Below are 24,230 nucleotides of genomic sequence, written 5' to 3'. Positions count from 1 at the left end.
GCAGTTTGAAAACACCTACTTTGGGCTGAACTCATGGTGATGCCATCTGTCTGTAGAAGTTACCGTATACTCTCCAGTTATCCCTATTAAAGATATATCCCACTGCAGTTTACTTATAGGGTCGAGCCAATTTGTAAAAGGAGAAAAAACAGTGAATTAATGGCAGCTCAGAGTACTGAAGCGTTCCTTTCCATGTTTTATTCAGACAGAAGAAGTCTGTGGCCGTGCCCATGCCACTTCTAGGCACAAGGTCCCCTCTACAGCTCCCTGGGCTGCTCAAAGCAGCTCAACTCCACAGTTGGAAAAACCAAACTTTTCCCAGAGCCAGAGCTCTTCCCCCAGCTCCCCCCCCTCCCATATTTGTATATATTTCACGAGGAGAGCTGGGCTGAGTTTGTTCATGAGCTGCAGTTCCTGGGCGGACCCCACGCACAGCTGGGTTCGCTGTGCCTGGATCCGCCTTCCCAGCCTGCAGCCTCATGAATGTGGGGCTGTGGGGTTGACATCGGAGAGGAAGAAGGATGGACGGGTCAACACCCTGAAGCCAAGCTTCTGGATCCAGAAAATGGGTTGCTGGAGGAGACTGGGTCTGCTTTCCTTGCTGCTGCTGTCCTTCTGTGAGTACAGAAATGTTTCTACTCGGGCAGTGTTAAGCAGAGAGGTCGTTTAGTTTTCCTTGCTCCAGAAAAACAGCAAATCGTTGACTTCTCCCCTGACAGCAATTAGGTGGAGGGTTGGGAATAGTGGAGAGCTTTGCAGTGATCTGATCGCAGTGCTGCTCCGATAGCATCAGCTGTGCGTTCCTCTTACGGAGAAGGGCGAGTGCTTGGCTCAGCGGAGACCGCTGCATGCTTGCCGAGAGCAGCTCCCAGATGTCAGTGTTTACAGCGCAGAAGTCTGTACGTCGGTCAGCATGACTTGGTGGAAGCTTTTACTTTATTGAGGAAGATTAAAAGCGACCGAAGTGCACTGTGAAATGATCTGGCTTCAACAGTGTCCAGATGTGGTGACGTTTTATCAACCCGGGTTTATGTGCAGCATTAATCGAACTATTAAAGATGGAAAGAAGTGGGGAGGGGGAGGAGAGCTGTCCTTGCAACAACATCTGGTTCTTCGGCAAACCTTTCCAGCACTTACGTAAAGATTTCTTTGTAACGAGTACCCTGTTAAGGTTTTGATAGCACTTCTTCAGGACTGCAGATAAAACCCTCCAGCAGCACTTGAAAACGTGCCCATCCGAGGTTTAAAGTCTCTTGTTTATATCCCGATGATTGTTTCATAACAAGGAGTAGATTTGTATATGAGCGAGTGTTATATACACATCTCCTAAGTATGTGTGTGTGCCGTTCTGTATATACAGCCCCAATGTATGTGTATACACACATATATCCCTATATAGTATATATTTATATATTTGCTCCCTTTTTGCAGCGAGCCCCTTTCCAGATACAGACCTGTTCCCCTTGGTACAGAATATCCAATTCAACTAAAACTGCTTTTTGCTCAAAGCAATGAAGCCCTGGGGTTACAGTGCCCATATATTTGCATCCAATTGAAACAATGGGGGGCAGGGATCTGTGTCCGCGTCCACTTTCCATGGGTCCCCCTATCTACAGAAATGGGGAATGAAAGAATACAGCTGGTTGGTAATTTCCTTGTAGCGAGCAAACTCTTGCTGTGACTTCTGAAGCAGAGAGCCCCACGCAGGGGGATTTACAACATAAGGTCAGGCCAACTTTCAGAATGTTGCAGAAATACATAGCAGTCCTTACTGCAGATAATACCCTAAAGTATGGGTTGAAGTGTAGGATGCTATACTGATAACATCCTGCTAAATTAATCACATTTGGAGCAGCACCGAAGGAATTACTAGAAGGTGTTATTTAAAGCACAGCCTTGGGTTGTTTTTGGTAAGAAAGAAGACCACTAATTATCCTTCAGAAATACCTAATTTTGGAGTTATTTAACTTATGGTTTCCTTTTTCTAAAAGGCAGGGTTTTAATCTGAAAGAAGCCAAACCAAAACATATCATGATTACTAAGTTCATTTGAAAGGTTACGTGAATGATATGATGACAGCATCTGTCTCGGCATGGGGAAAAAAAAATAAGCCAAGGCGCTCTCTCTCTGATTTCGCTCAACAATGATATATGTTTACTGGAGCTACCTCCCATCCATCGAGTCCAGTGTTAATATCAACATTACAGTAATTCTGTGACAGTAAAAGCAGCCTGGGGGCCCACTTTCCATTGACGTTGAGAGAGGAGGGAACAGCAAGTTCCTCAAAATGGCTGAAAACATGCATTCAGTTGTTCTCCCAGCAGCAAATCCCCACAGTCACCCAGCCTCCCTGCAAAGAGCGACAGCAGTGGCTTGGTGACGGCAGTAAAGTAGCTCCTCTTAGCACAGAGATTTAGAAATTACCATAGAGAAAATGGCTGGATGGTGTTTGGTTATTCTGGAAAAGATCTCCCAGTACCAACTGAGTGTCCTTGGAGACTTTGTTATTCTCTAAGGGGTCACCCCAGGGCTGCTGAGACACAACTGTGGGATCCACACTGGCTATTCCCATCTCTTCAATCACCAGCATGGTCATCAGTGTATCTGACTTCTTTGGTCCATATGCAATGGAAAAAAAGGCTGTAGCCTAAGAAATGCCTGAAATTTCAGCTCATGGATTTCCCTGATTCCCCTTTTCACCTCCTACCTCCAACAAAAAATACCAGGATCGTTCAGGATGGGAAAACCTGTCCTACAGTGGAGGCTCACATATTTTACTGCCTTTAGCAGCTGGGAGCTGGGAGGTGAAATAGTCATGGTCTACAAAAAGTTCACAGAAAGTTTCTGTCTGGCAGAGGAATTCCTCTTCCATCAGACAAAGGAGAAGCAAGATTCACATGCTGGAAGCTGAAAATAGGTGGTTTTGTGTTAGATCACAACATAGCAAAGTTACTCCAGCAGATAATTACTCAGACTCAGAACGCAGTAGGTTTTTGTTGCTCAAAGCCTTTGATAACTGCAAGACTATCTCCTAGGTAGATCACCACCCATCCAATGTCATAGGTTGGATATGGGGCTACTGCACTGTGCACACTGTAATGCTCCGGCCTTCAAATTTATAATTAGGATTTTTCCCAGGGAAAAATCTGCTCCGGAATTTCAGCAAGTATGTTCTCTCATGGCTTGCAGTCCTACCTCAGGATGTGGTACTGGAGAGGCCTATTCAATCCTCACAGTACTATCCAATGCCATTCCCACTTCTCCATTACCTTTTCAGCTGTCTCTGCCCAGAACTCGATGGGAGCACAGACCTCCTGCCTGCTTGCTCAGGGGATGGTCACCCTTCTCTCACCAGGCTATGGGCCACACAACTCAGTGTCCCATGGCATGTATTGTAGCTGGCTCATAACCCAACATCCAGCTTTTCAGAGAGGGAAAATAACATGCGCTGCTTTGAGTCCACAGCTCCCAGCTTCTGAGTTTGGTCTCTATTTTCCTGTAACCATCTCCCATTAAAATGATGGCCCATTAACATATCCTGATGTTTTCTGCCATCTATTTCACTGCTTCTTACATGGCACCCTGATGGCTCCACAGAGAGCTGGAGGTGGTATCTCTTTTTGGATGGTGGCTCTTTGAAGCTGCATGCTCTTTCCTGCTTGCACAAACCAGTTCCTGTTTCCCCACTGAGCCTCTTTTGCTAAACACATAGACTGTATGTAATTCATAAATCATGACTGGGAGACCCAGGGCTGTCAGAGAAACATCTCTGTCTTTTGATCCATCCAACTCCTCTCTGACCTATCTCAGGCTCCTCAGGCATCTCATTCAAGAAGTTGGTCTCCTATTTCTGAGGTCACCAGCGCGAAAACCAGGGGCTGCACTGTCACCAGAATGCCAGCAAGCTCCTCAGGCAGGGAAGCTATCAGGATCACACTGCAACAAACAACAATTCAGACAGGAACCTAGGGTCAAATATGAATGAGTGAGAGGGTGAAAGAGAGGAAAACAATGAAGGGTCACCCTCTACTTCACAGACAGATACATGCATATGCAGAATGGGGTCCAAGCAGCAGTCCAAGATTGATCCAGAGCAGTGAAGAACAGAGCCCTTCTCCCAAGCCATGAAGTGTATGGAACAGGGTGCTACTCACCATGGCAGCAGGGTTGGCTACAACAAAGCTTCTCAAGAAACATCTTGTTTTGCTTTGACTTTGGAGCAACATATTCCCCAGTAAAGGGAAAAGCACAAGGAAAGCCCTGACGCTGTAAAACTGGAATCCTCTGCACAGTCGTGACTGGCATGAGACTCTGAGATAATGATGGATTATCCTGAATTCACCTTCACGCTTCGCCAAACCTGGTACTGCATTTTCTGCCACTGATGCAAGTTAGATAGACTCAAAAATAAGAAAACCAGCAGTGTAAATCTAGATTAAGTTTGCAGAAAAAAGTCCATTTAGAGATATAATTCCATAGCACTTGAAATTAAAACACACTGCTTTCTAAAAAAGCCAAAGCCAATTTTGGCTCTTAATGCTGTTATCAATATTGAATGATGGTCATAAATGATAGAATGGCATAAGTTGGAGAAGACCTTAAAAATCGTCTAGATCATCCCTCTCTGCCATAGGCAGGACTGCCAGCCACCAGATCAGGCAGCCCAAGGCCACATCCAACCTGTCCTTTAATTTCTGTGTGATCACAAAGACATTTTGTGTAACGGTGATAAAAAGGTTCAGTCAGCTGAAGTCATGATATTTGTTAGTCCTCTTAGAGACAGTCCTGAGCAGATGTGTTCCATGTGTTCATTAAATAGGCAGAGAGCAATCATTGGCATTAAAACTAGTTAACAGGAAGCTTTTATTCTGAGGAAGCATTCAACTCTATTGCTTATCTCTACAGCTTTATATTGCTCCATGAAGTTGATTTCCTTAGGACACGTTTTCCTCTGCCCTTAGTGGTAACTCTTTGCAGTAACGTTTGCTTTCAGATAGCTGCCACGCTGTTGCGACTTGCCATAAACTAATGAACTCTCCCATGGATTGTCATATTTTCAAGGAAGTGCCACAGCTCATCTTGCTATTAAAAAAAAACAGTCCCACCAAGGAGATGAAATCAGCAGCTCCCACACACTTTGCTCTTTCCACATCTAATGCTTTGCACCATGTGCCAAGTGAAAGCCTCACACAGGAAGAGCCCCAATTCACAGGGAGACAACACCAATGATGGCTGCCTGCCATTATGGGGCAGAGCTGCTTCTTCTTAGTGCTGGACTCCAACTGTGGGAAATCACTTTCTTAGGGATCTTCAGAGAGAAACAAAGGGGTGGCTGCAAGGATGAGACCACTGTGATCCTGCCTCCAGAAAGGCTTTGTAAGGTCCATCGAAGTCATGTTTCTTTTCTCCATTTGGTTCTTTTAATGAGAGCCATATAGGGCTGAAACACTCCTGCCAGCTGCTGGTAGCTGTCAAGCTTTTAGGAGAAGAGGGAGAGCCTGCTTATCTTGTAATCGCCTCTGCAGCCCCTGCTCCCACCAATTACGCCGCTCCAGGACATGGCCTTTCTTGGAGCTCTCACACTGCAGTGTTTTACTTCCCATTGATAAGCCAGGAACATGCCTGACAAGAGGCAGCTGATTTATACCACAGCAAATGCTTCTCCTCTGTGGGGCAATTAGTGTATCCATCTGTGCCCTGCAGCCATCCCTCTGGCTACTGCCCACATGGACTTAGGCAGGTCTGGGAACATACCTTCACCAAAGTGCTGCCCTGGAGTATACAGGATCGTTTACAGCTGGAGTCAAGATTTAAAGGGGAAAAGCCTTTTCAACATTTCCAGTGTGCGATTTGCAGCTATCAGCAGAAACAAACTGCAATGGAGAGCTGGTGTTGGGTGTCAATTTGCAGAGCCCCACTAACCATTTCAACCCCATGCCTTGGCTGGAGTTCCTGAAGCAGTCAAAGCTGGATATGTGATCTTTGCAGCAACGCTGGGGGTGGAGATACTGTCAACAGTCCCTCCTGACTTCAGCCGTCCCACACCAGAGTGCTTGTGCTCATGCAGAATGAGCCGTGGTGTCCCATCAACCAAGGGTCTGGCTCAGCCATGGAGCACAGCTGGGACATGACAAGGGACATCTGCCTGATGTCGCTGAAGAACTCACTGCCTGAGAGCATCTGAACACCAGCATCCAGCCTAGAAGAGACTGAATCAGCTGCTCTCTCGCTGCCTAAAGTATTTTTTCCACGCTAAATCTATCCCAAAATTAGCCCCAGTCATTGCACGAGAGCAGACAAGATCCTTTGCCATACAGAGGGAAGTGACACAGAGACATGAGCAGCAGAATTAATCATCCTCCCCCAAATAGCCTCAGGGTACAAGCATCCCCCGGGGAGCCCGGTTCCTGTTGTGCCTTTAATATGTCAAAAGGCATTTCGTGCTGGTTGGAGGTGGTGGCAGACATTCCCACCAGGGGCATAGAGAGCAGACCAGTTTACCCACTTACGTGCTGTATGAGGGACGCTTTAGGAAAAGCAAGAAAGATTTTTGCATCTGTATCCATGCTAGCCTTGGGTTGAAGTTCCCTCTGACAGCACAGAGCACTTTATGACTGCTAGATCCGGCGTAAATGAGGGCAAAACTCAATGTTACACAGTAATGTTAGCAGACATAAAGAACAGGCAGCACTGGAATGTGTTGGTGGCAGTGCACTGGTGGGAAGCTATTGGTGCATCTCAGCCCAGGGCTCAGCCTTGCTCCCTCAAGCACCCATGAAACTGCAGCAATGCAAATCCAACCAACGCAAACCGGTCCATCACAGAAGTCCACCCAAAATACTCAGACCAGCTCCGGTCGAACGTCTCTTTGTGAACTCATCAAAGTCCTTCTAACACATGGCAAATCGAATGTGTGCCAGGAATTGCATACTCCTCAGGAAGTTCATCTAAACGATCAGCAAACCATTTCCACTTAAAATAGAGCAAACCCTGTTGCCCAAATGTGACCCAGATAACGTTTCTGACACGTTTACCTATTTGGATGATATCTTTAAGTTGCACTTCCAGCCACCCACAGAGATCCAGGTTCCTGCAGAGCCTGTGAAGCATATACAAAGATAATTACTGGGCTTAATATGAAAAGAATTATAAAAACAAAACAAACAAAAAAGTTGTGCAGTACTTTTTCTTGGATTGCAGTAGTCAAAGGCAGAGAAGTGTTTGTAGCCGACTCCCATCTCTTTCTTCTGTTGTTGGATCTGCAGTGAGCCGGGCCCAAAGCAGCTCCAGGGCTGCAATCTGGATGCCTCTGAGGATGCAGCATGTGAATCCCATTCATCACGGGGTGCCTTTCAGGGGGGATGTGCTAACTCAGCCCTATGCCAACACATTGCTTCACCCTGCAAAGTCCCAGGTCAGTGGAGACACTGGCAAAGCTGCTAAAATTGTTTATGAACATTGTACTCTGTGACTTCATCTTGAAAAATCTGCTTTCCCCCTGCCCCTGAAGGCATCTTCTGTCCTGACCTGTCACCAGCGGGTAATGCTGGTGGATGGATGCAGGCAGCCCCCACCTGAGTGCATTAGCCCAGCCGCCCCAATGCAGCTTGGTTTGGGCTCAGCTGCCCAGTGGGTTACGGGGATCTGGGATCTTCCCCCAGAGCTGGCTTGGCTGATGATTTAGTGCAGGTTACATTCTACAATTCTATGATACACGCATGGCTAAATGGGCTCAGAAGTAGAAGAATACTAGCAGGTATCAATGACTGTTTCAAAGACAGAGAGAAAAAACAAGCAAACAAAGCAGTGCAAGGCCATTTCACTGATCCACATTTTCTCCATCCTCAGTTCAACTTCACTGTGTGCCAACCAGCATTAATGGCCAGAAGGGTGTCTGTAGCACCAAAAAGAAGGGTTCCTGGAAGAGCCATGGTGCATACACTGAGTAGTGCCTGATGGAGTCATTGCTTTTGCTTCACCTAGTGCTCAGAGTCCTTCCAAAGCTGCAGAGTGCGCAGTGCCCTCCCCATTGTTTTGGATGGGGTTCTGCTGAGCTCTGTAACCACAGGTACAATTAGCAAGCGGTTTTCTTATTCAGAGGAATCCTCCTTAAGGAGAAACATACCAGAGTAACCCATTTCAAGGAGTATCACAAAACCCAGAAAGATGCTTAAAAATAAGTAAAATAACCTTGGTCTTAATTGTTTTGTGCATAGAGTAAAGAGAGAGGATTTGCTTATACCAGCCTGTTGTGTGCTGTATGTAAATTTTCCATATCTTTTTTCTAATGGGTTGCAGCAGTGCTTGGATGCAAATTAGTGATGAAGAGATGGGGAAATCCTCCAAGGATTGCTTTGAACGTGGAAATGAATTTCAGCTCTGCCACTTCAGAACGCTTTTTGTTTACTTTCCACTGACATGAAATCGGCAGCGATTTCGTAGCATGCGGGATTGGTTAGCTGGTTACATAATGCTTAATAAATCCAAGAGAAATAATATAAAACACATCACCCAGTCTGGGAAGAGCAATGATAGCTCAGCTGTGTCACCAACCCGCCTGGCCACTGGCTTTTGGAGAAACATCTGACCAGTGCTGAGAGATGTGGGATGTGAGATGGGTGATGAGGAAAAATGCTCTTGCTGTTTTTGGAAGTCTCGAAGGCAATGCTTAAGGTACAACTCTCCCTTCTCATCCCATCCCATTCTCCCAAGCGCGTGTTCACACAACCAGATGCATCTGCTGCTCCAGGAAGCAGTGTAGTGTCACATATTAGTTGTCCCCAGGATGTTCTGCAATAGCATAAGGGCCCTGCAAGCAGCAGGAGGGAGATGTGGCATGAATTAGCACAGGCGGTGGCTGTGGAGATGATGTGGAGAGGGGACATTTGGCTGAGATGTCAGCACTGGTGTCCCCAGCAAACAAGGTGGAAAAAGACGCAAGCAGGGACTGCCAGATTCAACAGGAAAAGACTTGCACACTTAAAAAAGAGGTTTTCAGCCCAACATCCTTCAACTGACCCCTTCTTCCTTCTTGCCTCCCCCTGCAGGCACCTGCCTATACCTTTCTCCTTCTTGTAGAATCATTAAGGTTGGAACAGACCTCTAAGATTGAAGTTCAACTGCTGAAGTTCAACACCAACCCATTCCCACCATGCCCACTGACCACATCCCTCAGTGCCATATCTCCACTGTTCTTGAGCACTTTCAGGGATGGTGACTCCATCACTCCCCTGTGCAGCCTGTGCCACTGCATCACCACTCTGTCTGAGAAGAAATTCTTCTTAATATCCAATGTGAACCTCTGCTGGTACAACTTGAGGCCATCACCTCTCATCCTATTGCCGTCACCTGGGAGAAGAGGCCAACCCCCACCCTGCCACAACCTCCTTTCAGAGAGTTGTAGAGAGTCATAATGTCTCCCGTGAGCTTTCTCCAGTCTGAACAACCCCAGTTCCCTCAGCTGCTTCCTGTAAGACCCTTCTCAGCTCAATTTCCCTTCTCTGGACAAGATCAATGTCTTTCTTGTGGTGAAAAAAACATTGCTCCCCTGCCAGTGTTGCCCTGCTGACCCTGTGCCCCACTTTGCTTTGTGGCACCCCTTGGTGCTGGTGCTGCCTCTGTCCCACAGTGTGAGCAGGAAGAAGAGCAGAGCTGGGGATGCAGGGGTTAATCCCATTCAGCACAGTGCTGGGGCCAAGTTTGTAAGTGACTCTTTGCTATTTCGAAAAGAAGCTGCCTGGAAAGGGAAAGGAAAGGGAAAAAAAGAGAGAGAGAGAGGTTTACTTTACAGCCATCGTTATTTCATCTGCACAGTTTATACAATGGAAAATAAAAGCCAGGGAACGCTAAGTCAAATCATTTCTGTTTCACTAATGGTATGGAAATGGTTTTGTTTTTATAGGGGAAAAACAAATGTGAACTTGATGTGTGTGTGTGCGAGTGCTCATGCAGCTCCCCTCATTGCAAAGGGCAGAGCAGCGAAATCCAGAAATAAAAAATGACTCAGAGGCTGTAGGATCTATGAGTCAGTGGAGCTGTTGTTGTTTTTAAACAGGAGTGAGAGCACAATATGGGTGACAATTACCCGCACAGCCCTCCCAGCCCCAGCAGAGGGGTCGAAAGCAGGATCTGGGGCAGGGAGCTCAAGTTCTCCTGAAGGAGACTTCTTGCCTTATTTCAGTGCCTCAAGCATGGCCAAGGTGGATGTGGTGGTGGCCAGAGGATGGAGGATCCCAGCACTTCTGAGAGCAGACGGAGAACCACTTGCTCTGTCCTCACCCATAGGCAAAGACATAGAATCACCACAGAAACAGGATTGGTTTGTGTTGGAAGGGACCTGTAAGATTACCTAGTTCCAACCTCTCTGCTATAGGTAGGGACACCTTCCTCTAGACCAGGTTGCACAAAGCATCTGCTGACTGAAATCAAACAGAAACCTGGGTGTTTTCAAGAAGCTAAACATGGCATTGAGGGACATGGTTAGTGGGGGATGGTGGATATGGGCTGATGGTTGGACAACATTACTGATGCTATGAAACCTCCCTGGCCACGTCCTCACCATGAAACATCCCCAAGTCCCAAAGCAGCACGAGATCACTTGCAGGAGGTACACCAGGAACGTTGGAGATGGCCAACGCAGAAGGACACACAGCATTTGGCTGACCTCGTCTCCCCAGAGTGAAGTTAGATCATGATGCCATTCAGGCATCTGAAAAAGATCTGAGAAGTCTTCTTGTACAATCCATACCCAACTCACTTTGTAATAGCACTGTGCATTATTTGCTAAACACTTCATACAAAGGCTTATTTTCATGAAGAAAAAGTAAGTGGTAGAGTAAGTTGGTTTCCAGCCTGTTTGAAGAAGGTCCAAACACACCAGAAACGTATACTGCACGTCTTTTTTGGCACTGGGAAGCACTGATGTCTAATGCAATCAAAATCAACCCCTTTCTATTCACCAGGAAACATTACTGGCTCACTCCTCACTCCACACGCCCGCTGCCAAGTCCAGTATTTGTTACATGGGACGATGCAGGACCTGAGAGCAGAGCTGCTCCCTTGAACCCGATGCCGTGTGCGCATTGCCACTGTCCATGGAGAAGCCTCACAGGGGCAAGAATTGGGATATTGGGTCTGCTAGCTTCACTTAGTCTCCCAAAGCAGGAAATCCAGGGCCATGCTAGGCAGCTCATGCCAGACTGCCAGAAGGTTGCACAGCCCTGTGCGTCTTCCCCTGGAAACTGGGGATGTAAGAATTGCCCTGCTGCATTCTGCCCATGTCAGCTCAGGAGTGATGGGGACAAGACCTCACGTGGGACAGCGAGTGAGCAGAAACAAGTGTTGTAAATAACAGGGAAGGAATTTGTTTGTTCTCATAACAATTTTATGAGTGGCTCTGTTATTGCAGAGCCGTGTCATTGGCCATGGACCACAGCCCAGTGCAAAGCCTGCTCCTGAGCTGGGAGCAAAGAGAGGGCTCGTGGCTGAGCCCAGCACTCCATGCTGTGCCCACACCTCAAGTTAGCACCCAGTGACTTGCCACATGTCCCTGCTGCACCTCAGCCTCATCCTTAAATCCAATTTAAGGACAAGATGGAGCATAACCTGTAGCTCACATGCAGGTCACCTGAGCAGGTCCTCTTCCGGTGCCTTCCAGGATGCAGGAGGCAGCCCTAGCACCTCACACTAAGTGCCTTTGCTGAAGTCCATTTGGTGTTGGGTTGTCACCAAAGAGAACAGCAGAGAGGATTTGAGAACCAAAGCTTTTCATCCAGCCCTGCAGCAGGGCAAATTGCCTGCGTGTACCACTGCTTTGGCTACAAAGTGATTCCTCTGCCCTCATAATGAACACACTGAGCTTCCACCTCCTTGCACTCAGGCTTGCTTCTTGCTCATTCACCCTTCTTGGGGTCAGCGCAGGTGGTGGTATCAGCCTGCTGCTGTCACAGGGGAGGCACTTCTGGCATAGTTTTCCCTTCCTCTTTCTACTTAAAAATTGCTTAGTATTCTCCCCATAGCATCTCTGAGGTCCTAGTTATAGATACCAGAACACTCAATCCCATTCTCATCTGCAGGAGAACAAGCCTTCCTATTGATAGGGAGCCAAGCTCCCTGGGAGCCCACCTCATCAGTGACTTCAAACCCTTTTCCCAACTGTCTTTCCACAGTAACTTTGACTAACTGTACTATTTATTGGCTCACATCACATCCTTATGGCTTCAATTTATTTTTTGAAAACGCAACCCACATTTAATTAGTTTATAGTTTGTTCCAAGTTTTGCTTATCCAGCTTTTTTTTTTTTTTTTTTTTTTTTTTTTTTGAAGTTTGTATTTTGATGTTTAGCATTTGCCTTAGCAACATCTGGAACCCCTTTATGGAAGCGTATTGTTACTTTTACTGCTCGTGCAGCTTTATTAAATCATCCGCGTATTAATATTGAAAGTGTTCATCTGGGTCTCATCATGGCCAAGACAAGTGATGTGGCAGCTCAGTTGTACCTACGAGCTCATGCTTCAAGGACACAATGTTCTGGAGAAACTCGCAGTGGGCTTTGTGTACTTCGTTTGAGTTTTAGTGGGAGAATTAGGAGGGGGAAAAAAGAGATGTATTCCTGCTCTGACCTTTCTTGCAGATAACAGCATAGAGGGCTGAGCTAGTTTAGAACAATTTGTCTCCAAAGAGTTTTGTCTGGTTACTGCTGTATTTCTGGCTCTCATTTCCATATTTAACTCTTTCATCCTCCCTGGCTGCCTTGCTCTGCAGTGTAGCTGACTCTAAGCCTGGCACTGTGCTCCCGTGGGGTGTCAATAAGTAAATATCAGCCCTGTGGGAATGAGTAAATAAAGAGCAAACCTCCAATGGGTGTTGAGCAATGAGGGTGGTGCAGGCACAAGAGGAGAACACTGACCAGCAGGCACAGATGTAGCAATGGCCATCCTTGCTGTCCCACCAACAGACCTTTGTGCTTCAGCAGCCCAAAATAAACCTTGTTAACAAGGGCAGCATGGAGCAGCCCAGTTGTGTTGGGATCCCAAAATGAAAGGAACCCAGGGAAGAGCAGGAGCACTGAGCTCTGTCTCCACGTGCCACAAAACTTGTATTTCTCAATGCATCCATTCAGCAAATACCTTTTTTTTCCCCTGCGTACTTTACCAGAGGTTGTAAGGGAGCAGCTTAAAGGTGATCAGACTTCCTACAGGAATGACTGCTTTTCTGCCCTGTTTGGAGTTAAAATCTCCCACACAATCCTTCTTTACCTGCAATGAAAGTTCACTGCAAGATGTACAGATGGTCCGTACCTCTGCAAAGTAGCTGCTGTAATTCAGGTTCCCATCTGAGTGCTGCTGAGTCTACTTATCAAGTACATGCTAGCATGTATTCATACATAAGCCTTTCAGTGGCTTCATAAAAAAAAAAAAAAGTCAAAGGAAAAAGAAAAATACATCTAGCAGCCTTAAAACAGGAAGTTTAAATTTAGCTGGGATTTATTCCTTAACCAAGAATAGTTCCTTTAAAAATAGAGATAACTTGCTCCTGTCTGGAGGAAGCTGCCTCCACGGGGCCAGTGCAATCGCATCAGCTCATTGCTTTGCCATCCTCTAAAACACACTGGACTGAGCAATGGGGGAGAACAAATGCATGCAGAAGGAGAGTCACTTTGGGCTAAAACTCGCTGAAAGTGGCCAACTGCTGTCCCCTGTGCCCACAGCCTGCTGTGCCGGTGCACGCCGCAGCCTGAAGACCAACCTGTGCAAGTGGTGTGACTCCACGCCGCCAGCCTGTGAGCGGGAGGTGTGCTACAGCAACTGCAACCTCAACTCCTACTGCGAGGACCCCTTTGAGATCTGCGTGGCCATATGGTGAGCTGGGGATATGGGAAAAAGGGTTGGTTGGTGGGAATGTGCTCGTGGGGACCCCATGCCATCGAAATCACTAAGGGCTTTCTCTTCCTCCCCCATTGCCTCCATTGTAATCATAACTGAGATGCAACTGAGTCTTAACTATAATTAGGAGTGGTTTATTTTCTAAATAATTTATGCATATATGTGCCCCACACAGCACCACAAGCATGTTATGTTTCCTCTGTACCCACATAAACCTGAATTTAGCTTTGCAAGCTGAGCCTGCTGCACAAAGCCAGCAGACGTGATGCCCAAAGCTGTGATTTCCTCCTGCATCAGGACGGGAAAAGCCTGCTCCAGGTGCAGGGATGCAGAGGGAGAGTTGCTGCCCCAGAGGTCTGTCCCCACTTAGGGCACAGACATCTACACCGGTACTAGGCCACTGGCAACATCCCCAGGGAAAAGCCCTATTGGCTTTTGCTGGAAATGCCTGGAAAGGAAATGTGTTCTGGCATACAAGCATACGCCAGGATGAATGAGCACCTCCTCCAACTTTCTGGCCTCCCATGAGCAAAACTAAAGTGCATTTTGGGTCTACCCAAAGTGATTTTCTCCTCTGTCCCTTCTAATTCGGCTGCCAGGGTGAAATCCAGGAAGCACATATTGCTAGGCTTTATCTCAACCTGCTAATTAGTGTGAACACTGGATTGCCTGGCTTTCAGTAGACTTTTACCTCAATGTAATTACTGCATTATGGACTGGAAAAAAATAACAAAAGCAGAAGACCAACAAGAAACCCAAACAAATAAACAAGGTTGCCTCTGACCCAAATTTCCCTGAGCACAGATATGGAGAAAACCTTAAAGAAGTCCCATGAAGACCCAAAAGGACATGGGGAGAACAAAGGACAGGGATGTTCCACCCAGTCCAGCAGAAGAAGGGTGACAAATGTGGGTTATTTCCCTCAGTTCTATTTCCAACATCCCAGCTGACTCTGAAAGAATTGTGAAATCTCTCCGTACCTCCATCTTCTTCCAGAAACAAGGGTCTACAATGGCACTCTGCCTCAGCAGCTGTTCCTTTGCTCCTCATTAGCTCTTAATTACTCCCTGGCTCTAGAGAAGATAAGCTGATCCACCTTAAGTAAAGGTCTTCTGAGCACTGAACCGCTGCCCCTCATGCCATGTGAATCACCCCAATTAGCTCTGCTCCAGCTCTTCCCAGCAGCTTGTCCCACCTCCAAGCTCTAGCAGCTACCACCACCTGCTCTGGAAGGAATATACCCCAGTTCATGCCCAGCCATTCCTAAATGGATATCTTGATCTCGAAGGTCTTTTCCAACCTAAATGATTCTATAAATCATCCAGGCACCCACATTACTGAGGAGCTTTGCCATTTGCTCCCCAGGCTTCTCCTTCACCTATCTTGGTAAGTACAAGGCCATCTCCCACCCCACAGTCTTGCCTCTATAATTACTTTCCTCCAACTTTTAGTCCAGTTAGTGATGGGAGAGAGCAAGCCCCAACAGGGGAACATTTATCTCCCTGCATTATCTTACTTGTCTCAAAATTAACTCCTTTCAGAAGGACCATACCCCATGGAATAAAATAAAATCTGTCTACCAACAGGACTAGCCATAAGGCAAGCAATGCATTTTAATGTGCTCTTTCTCTGCCCAGCTGGTTCTTATCTCAATCACATCGTGTTCATGCTGCAATTGGCAGTGGATGCTGGTGGTGCTCAATGAGCTTCACCTGGGGTTTTGGAGGCAGATCTGTTTCACCATGTTCCAGCACAGCTTATAAACACAGCTATGGCCTCACCGTTGTCCAGGAGCTGTATCAAACTCAAGTTACTATTTTGAAGTGCCAAATGTCAGAATGTCCCTGGAGGTGTTCAAGGCCAGGTTGGATGGGGCCCTGGGCAGGCTGGTCTAGTATTAAATGTGGAAGTTGGTGGCCCTGCCTGTAGTGAGAGGTTGGAGATTCATGATCCTTGAGGTCCCTTCCAACCCGGGCCATTCTGTGATTCTGTGAAATAGTCCCCGGTGACCCAAGGGCTCTTTTCCCTCAGGTGGGCACAAGCAGTCATGCAAAGATGTTGTGTAAGCACCAGCAATTAGCCCAGGGCAAAAGATGGGGCCAAGCAGCTCTGCCAACACATGTGCTGAGAGGAGAAGGATGGAGGAATGGTGCCTCTGGCACTGGGAAAGGAAGAATTTTACTCAAATCCTGCGCTCGGCCTCGGGGCTGGCCCTACCTGACCCAACAAACTTGTGAATTATCTGTGGAAAACAACAGAGTGCCTGGCTCAAGTCCCACTATTGGCGTGCTCTAGAAATTTCTCTTTTGCCATCTGGAACAGAGAAAAGGATTAAATAAATCCTCTCAAAAGTATATATAACGAGAATTACATTAGAGCCACCACTAACACGTCCACTCATATACAGCACAGAACTGATGATCAGCAGAAGGTTCAGATGGCGTGCAGGTGACAATGGCCTGTGGTTGTGGGTGGCTGCGCCACTAACCTAATGCTTTGTTGGTTCATTTGGCCCCTGTAGGAGACAGGACAATGACAGCATCAGGATCAGCACACTCTGCCACAACCCCCACCGCCCCATAGAGAACCTCATGGTCCCCAACTACAACACCTCACGCTGCATCATGACCCACCAGCCCAGCGAGGATGGCATCATCTACATCTGCGGCTGTGTGGATGAGCAGGAGTGCAACGATAAGCTTATCTTTGAAAATCATACTAATGGTGAGTACCTCTGCTGATGTTATTTGAAGAGAGAAGGAGCACTCAGTGCTAATGACAAATAAGTTGCATGCTGGGAGACACGCAATTTCACATTTCCAAGAAAATGGGCACACATGCAATGTCTGTTTTGACCTCCTGTATGAGGTAGGTAACATTTGTACCCCATTACTGCTGCCCTGAGCCCAATAGTTTTCCAGTGGCTCACCCTTCCCTACCAGAAACGCCTCCTGAGAACATCAGGAGATGGAAAATCCACCGTGTTGTCCTTCAGTAGGCTGCACCTTTTGGCATGGGGTCAATCAACAAGGCACCCAAAAGCTGATGTAACCCTGAACAAGTCTATGCTCTAAGGGCTTTAAAAAAAAATATCACACCATACATCCCACACCAGCAGACCAGGGGAACACCTGGTGCCCACAAGGACTGGCACCCAGCAGCGGGTGGTGCTGGGAACACTCTCCTGATGCAGCATTTCCCTACAGATGGCTGCAGGTCCAACAGGAGCTGTGAATCCACTCCCACTAAGAGGCAGCTTGTCTCTCTTCCTCAGGAGGGTCATATGCTTTGCAAAAGCTGCTAACTGGACCCTGAACCTCTTGTGGTCTTGTCCAAACCTCTGTAGCTCTGAATGGACCACATCTGTCCCATCAGGCATCTGATCTGTATCAGTGGCAAAGCAAAGCCCCTCTGATTCTCTGCAATTCATGAAATGCTGAAAGTGAGGCTAAGTATAACCTGCAAGCCAGCAGCACAGCTTCTTGCACAATGCTAGGAAAAAAAAAAAAAGAATCACATAAAATGCAAATTCTTAGAACAAACAAGCCACTTTTAATGGAAGCGAATGATGCTAAATTTGGCAGTTTCTTGCTGCTTGCTGAGCCAAACATAACAGGTACACACGCTTCTAGAGAAAGATAGTCTAATCCCAAAGCTGGTGCCAGCATATATAATTTCACACCAAAATGACAACTGGCTCATTGGAAATGCCACCCGCAGCCAAGACTTTCACAAACAGCCTCCTTGTGCCAACCAGCATGCAAAACACCAAAAGCCAGAGCTGGGCAACGCGTGGGCCCTGTGGTTGTCTGCAGGGAAGACAGAGCAAAGCTGCTGCTCTAGGAAGCAGGGACAGGAGCTGTGCTGCAGCCCTCCATGGCATCAGGAAGCGGCATCCTCAGAAAGGAATCTGCAGCAATTACTGCTTTCAGGACTTGTGCACGCAACGCCCTTAAAAGTCTATTCTCTTGCTTCAGAGTTTCAGAGATGGGATCTGAAGCATCGGGAAAAGCCATTAAAGCAGTAGGTGATATCCAGGCCTCGCACTTTCCAAAATAAACATATTCCTGAGTTAGTTATTGATTTATATCAGTTTAGGTTGATCTTGTGGTTTGAACCTGATGCCTATTTTAGAAACGCTTTCACAGCCTCGCAGAAATTAGCTGCAGCACGTTTTTTGAAATTTGCCAAGGAAAATAGCAAAATGCTCTGTTTTTCCAGAACCTGAATTATGATCTGCACATACTGAGGTCAAGCAGCAAGAGTTTTGCTTATGGAATGATTCTTATCCCTCTTCCCCTGGGTTATTATACTTGGCAGGAAAACCTCTGAGTAAGATTTTACTTGAATATCTCTACTGAAGTCAGCATGTTTATTCCAGGAATCGCGAACATCAAAGCATCACACAATTACACGTTGCGCAAGGGTTAGGGTTTTGTTCCCCCCTCTGACGATCTGAAGGCAGACGGGCTCAAGAGCCATGAAACAACAGGGAGCTGCCTGGGCAGTGCCAGTGCTGCACTGCGATGATAAGTGATACTTTGATGGGCTGATGGTTAGACTAGATGATCTTAGGGGTCTTTTCCAACCTTAACCATTCTGTGACACTCAGTGCTGAAGCAATGCTCGTTTATGGCACCATCTCTCACGGTTTTCTGTGCCACCCTCATGGGCAGGAGGGCCCAGTTCCCACACACACACACCAGCAGCTCGATGGCACTACGGCCACACTGGGGTGCGGGCTGCAGCCTGGTGTGCAGGGCTGGCTTCCTGCACCTTCACTTGACAAAAGGGCCCTGACTCCAGTACTGAAATGAATGGCTCTCTAATAATTGCATACATCTGGGTTCTTACTCTTTGCTCAGATGGGATTTGTGTGCAGCCTGCATTACCGCCCTGCGAACGGCTGCGCCTTATTAACCACCCTGCATATTTTCCTCCTACGCGCGATCAAAACAAGATGTCGTGGGCCCCTCAAGGCAGCTCCTTCCTCCATGCTTCCCTCCCCACAGGCTACTCCATGCTGCAGAGCAAGGAGGTCATCCCAGTGGCCGCCATCAGCCTCCTGCCGCCGCTGCTGGTGGCGGTGATGATTACTGTCATCTTCTATCTCTGCCGCACGCAGAAGCAACGCAAGAGGGCCAAGAGCTGGGTTGGGAAGCAAGGCCAGGCTCCGGCACTGCAGGAGCCAGGCAGGGCTGCCGAGCGGGACGAGAAGCTGTCTGTGCTGATGGATGATGGCCCGGCCACCATGAACTCTACCTGCGCCAACAGCCTCAACCACAACACCGAGCTGCTGCCCATTGAGCTGGACGAGATGGTGGGCAAGGGGCAGTTTGCAGAGGTGTGGAGGGCTAAGCTGAACCACAGCAGCTCAGGGCAGTATGAAACAGTGGCGGTGAAGATCTTTCCCTGTGAGGAGTATTCTTCCTGGAAGAACGAGAGCCAGATCTTCACGGACGCCAGCCTCAAACATGACAGTGTTCTGCAGTTCCTCACGGCTGAGGACAGGGGCTCCGGGCCACGCAGGGAGTACTGGCTCATCACCGCCTACCACAGCAGGGGCAACCTTAAGGACTATCTCTCCAGACACATCCTGAGTTGGATGGACCTGCAAAAAATGGCAGGGTCCCTGGTGAACGGGGTGGCCCACCTCCACAGTGATTACACAGCCTGTGGCCGGCCGAAAATCCCCATTGCTCACCGGGACATCAAAAGCACCAACATCCTGGTGAAGAACGAGCAGGAGTGTGTGATCTGTGACTTCGGCATTGCCATACGCCTCGACCCCTCACTGACGGCAGATGACTTTGCTAACAGCGGGCAGGTGAGTATGAACCTCAGCACCCCTTGGACAGGCATGCATGCCATCAAATGCATGGGCCTGGGTGGGAGACGTGGCCTTTACAAATAGGGCTGTCTTCACACCACACCATCTGGAGCATAAGACGTCAGCCACGTGCTCCCCAGCCCCTGCTAACCTCTCTTCTTTGCGCACAGGTGGGCACTGCCAGGTACATGGCCCCAGAGGTCTTGGAGTCCAGGGTGAACCTGGAAGATCTGGAGTCTTTCAAGCAGATGGATGTCTATTCCATGGCCCTCGTTCTGTGGGAAATGGCCTCCAGATGTGAAGTGGTGGGAGGTAGGAATGTCACACACAGGTTTGTCTTGCACCTCTTAGGCTCCTTTCCTCTATGTACAGGGACATTCATCCACTCACATCCCTGGTGGTGTTGGTGCTCCACCCCAATGCAGGGTTGTCCATCACAGGACCTGGATTCAGGTGGCTGCTGAGAGCCGGTGACAGATCTCACCTAGGGCCTACCTCTGCCCAGCTACCCACCTAGGGGGCTGGCACTGTGGTTGAGGAGCAGCAGAGGTGATCACAGGTGATCCCAGCCACAACACTGAAACCATCCAACTCTGAGCACTGGTCACAGAGGTGGGAGCAGACATATTGGGGTTCTTTCCAGTATACACCTTTGGTTCCGGGAAGAGGTCAGGCAATCCATCAGTCTCATCTCTGAAAATAGCATTTACACAAAAATCTGGTGCTACACTTCTGCATTCAAATTCTAAACTATTTCCAGATCTGTTTATTTACGCAGACGCGTAAGAACAAATTTCTTCTCACCCAGTAGGCCACACCAAAGCACTGCAGTGAGAAAATCATCATATAATACTGCTTCTTTGCAGAGGTAAAGAATTACGAGCTGCCTTTTGGATCAAAAGTGCAGGAGCAACCCTGTGTGGACACCATGAGAGACATTGTGCTGCATGGCAGAGGGCGGCCTGAGATCCCTAGCAGCTGGCTGGTGCACCAGGTAAGCCAGGAGCAGCTGGCTCAGAGGCAAACCATCCTGTCCTTCTCTACTGACCCATCCTGAAGATTACTATAGCTGCAATCAAATCAGTGTGGCTGGCTGAGTTCAGATAAGCTCCCCTAAATCCACTTCCCCAGTATGGAAAAGCCAACAGCCAGGGATACAGCAGAATTCACAGTTGGTAAATCAATGGTCAAGAGCAGAAGTTATGAATGCCAAGTAATGACATTTGGTTATCTTGTGGATGCTGAAGCACAGCCAAATGGAGCATCCAGGCTTCTGCCTACTTTGTCAAGGAGTTTGAAGTTTAGAGGTCATCCTGAATCTCATGCATGGAAGAAAGGACTTCCAACTTGTACAAGGAAAGGGGAAGACAGGCAGCACTTCCCTCGAAGTGAAACAGCTTGAAGACACGCAAAAAGCTGACAGCAGGGAAACTACTGGGTTAAGTCTTCCCAAGGGAAAGCCTTTCACCATCTTTTAGCTCAGAAGGCCTGAAAGCACAGCATTTTAGTATGGAAAGCATAGCCCAGCATGCTAGAGTAGATGCACTTCAGCAGTAATGAGGTATGCTGTTCTAGAATCACCCACATACACTCCCAGAACAACCAACTACAGAAGCATTGCACCCAAATGGCCTTCTCTTCCCCAGTACTTCCATTCATGAATTGAGGACACAAGGGACTAAGCACAGTTTTCAGATCTCACCTGAAGTACTGCTTCTTAAATTTCACGTGCCTTGGTAAAAATCACCATACATTGATCACCATTTCAGCTCCCCCCCCAGAAAGCTGAAACAGAGTCTTCAGGCTCGCAGAGCCCTGCAGTGCTCTGGCATTGATCGTCACAGGTCATTTTGTACCTATCCATAAAACACACTGCTTCCTTCCATCACACAACACACAAACCCAGAATTTTCAAAAAAGAGATACAGTAAACAATAACAAATTACTGTGGTTTCTGTTGGCCCATCAACGAGTTTATCAGTGAGCTCATCGGGTTTGCCCTGCCTTCTTCCTTTATGTAGTAAAACACAGAACTTAAATCAGCACAGCTGCATGCTTGAAGCCTTTGAGTATTCGTCTCAGACGTTCACCTCCCAGGTCTCTGATAAACTTTGAAACCACAGAAAAAAAGCACAGAGGCTTGGGCTGTCAGAAGTCACGCTCTAATAGAGCCTAACCATACCTGTGCTGTGTGCTGAGCTGAAGTGCTGACTGCAGTTACTGCTGAGAAATAACACTGCTGCCACAGCTGGGCTGGCCTAGCACACAAACAGAGTGAGGTTTATAAAAGCTGCTGCCTTTATAAGGCCTGATACTCACTGGGGATGAAGAACAAAAAAAGTCATGTTGTGTTCCTGAGAGTTTGACTAGTATCAGTCAGAAGCAGCTTGCCACAAACCTGGCTTTACATCGTTTCCCCAGGCTGCAGCATAAGGCAGCACCATCTGCTGGGAGGCAGTAGAAGTCTTCCAGGAGCTGCTGTTTGGAGGACGTGCCGGGTGACACCAAGATGAGGGGCCTGAAGGGAAGCACCGGCAGGTGTTGGCAGCTCTGCTCCCGCTGTGGGGTTGGAACCAGATGATCTGCGAGGTCTCTTCTGACTCAAGCCATTCTGTGATTCTCTGTTCCCATCAAAGCAAACCCAGGGGATGCGCAGCTCCAAATGCTACTTCTGCAGTGCTCCCTCTCAGTGAAGTGAGGGCCAAAGCAGTGGGCCCTGGTTTAGGGTTGCCAGCTGACATTGTTGGGGTCACAGCATTAAATCACCTCAGCTGACTCACCCAGAGCATTGCACATCAGTAGCCCCAACACAACAGTCTACCAACTGCACAACAAAGCCAATTAAGACTTTTATCCCCAAAGCGGCCCAATTAACTCTTAAATGCCCATGCTCCCACCTCATTTTGCCCCCTACTATTAAGAAAAGTGGGGTTTTCTCAGTGAAGTAAATTCCTAGAGTTGGTTCTTTACGACTTGTACTGGCAAAACCGAAGGCTGCTGCAGGGCAGGAGCAGCAGGAGCTGAACTCAGCACTGCTGCTAAAAACAACTTGTAGAACTGTAACTGGATGCAGCATTGAGCATCCCCTGGAAATCAGGGTTACCAAGCACAAACCCTGCACTAAGCCTGCTTTGCAAGCATAACAAGGAGCACCACACTTACAAGGCAAACTACAGATAAACACGAAGATTGCAGGGTAGAGTAAGCACAGAAAGGTCTAATGACTAAAGAATACAACAACCCTGAGAGAACTTTAGTTAAATGAGCTCATTTTTGGATGCTAGCTAATTAGCCTCAAATCCTTCCAGCTGGGTTAACAGATGAGTGCTGACAGGAGCACTGAAATGCGCCCTCTGTCAGTTCTACTGCACGCTCCCGTTCCCTCTTATCTGTGTCCATTGTGCAAGGCTTTGTCCAACGAGCCTCCGAGCAGTACAGCGAGGTCAGGCGAAGGGGCAGCAAGACAGGCAACAGCATGGCACACTGCTGTAGGATTCACGCTGTTCTTTCACCTTCATCTTTTCGGGTTCTCAATTGTAAGCTGAAATGCACAAAACCATGGGAAAGAAAACCACAAAGCTTTATTTAGAATAATGATTTTTCCACTGTGTCGCAACTTCTGTTGTCAGTGATGAAAAAAGCACATGATAGGAATTACAGAGTCAAAGGAAGGTTCGATGTAGCTGCTGCTGCTCCTGCTAGCTTCAAAGGGGGAAAACATCAGTGCAGTACTTCTGTCCTGAGCCTAAAATATTGGGACTCTATTTGTGTGATTTTCTGAAGAGAGACATTACTGGGGTTTCTAACCATTGTAATCCAGAGGAACTGAGCATTTTGAAGCATGATGAAGAGCATCCAATCCCACGTAAGACATGATTCTATGGTGAGAAACTATTCAATGCAGTGCTGAACTACTTGGTGTGGTTTCCCCTTTGAGAAAGCTGCTGAAACAAAGTCACGTTAAGAAGTTTAATTCCAGACTTACCTTCAAGGTGCCCCTACCCAACCCTCTATGTGTGGGGGACATCCAGAGCTGGGCTCAGCTCCCAGTGCTGTGGGTGACCACCTGCACCTCCCCTTTCCTCCTGAATTCAGGGTGCTCCATCTCAATGGCCAAGGCTGAGGAGATGGGGACGCGTTAGGGCCCTATCTCAACACACAAACATCACCACATACCATAACTTACCTACTGCATTTCTGCAGGAAGCTGCCCAAAGCCCAGCAAAGCATAAAAGCTTTAGATCAGCTTCTCGCTCCTCTCTTCCCTTCCTTCAGCTCCTAACACCAATCCTTCTGACCGCAGGGGATGCGCTTCCTGTGTGACACCATCACGGAGTGCTGGGACCATGACCCCGAGGCTCGCCTCACCGCACACTGCGTGGCCGAGCGCTTCAACCTGATGGCGCAGATGGATTGCGACGACATCCTCAACAACAACACGGACAACGAGGTCGGCAAAACAGCCTCTGCGGGAGGGGAGCAGCAGGGCAATGATGGGAGCAGGAGCATGCCATGA

General features: G+C 47.8%; 1 protein-coding gene across 1 annotated transcript; it reads left to right on the top strand.

Moving 5' to 3' along the window:
- Window positions 1-400: 400 nt before the first annotated feature.
- LOC306949489 (TGF-beta receptor type-2-like) lies at window positions 401-24,230 on the top strand (the record flags this gene model as incomplete). Its single annotated transcript, XM_079539399.1, has 7 exons — window positions 401-617; window positions 13,710-13,860; window positions 16,406-16,608; window positions 18,750-19,711; window positions 19,885-20,026; window positions 20,581-20,708; window positions 24,018-24,230. 7 exons carry the CDS (start codon window positions 401-403, stop codon window positions 24,228-24,230), a joined length of 2,016 nt encoding a protein of 671 aa, XP_079395525.1.

The sequence above is a fragment of the Tetrao urogallus genome (assembly GCF_951394365.1).
Source record: "Tetrao urogallus genome assembly, chromosome: 8".
Taxonomy (NCBI): domain Eukaryota; kingdom Metazoa; phylum Chordata; class Aves; order Galliformes; family Phasianidae; genus Tetrao; species Tetrao urogallus.
The sequence above is the reverse complement of the archived record's forward strand: the minus strand, read 5'-3'. Positions and strand labels throughout refer to the sequence as shown.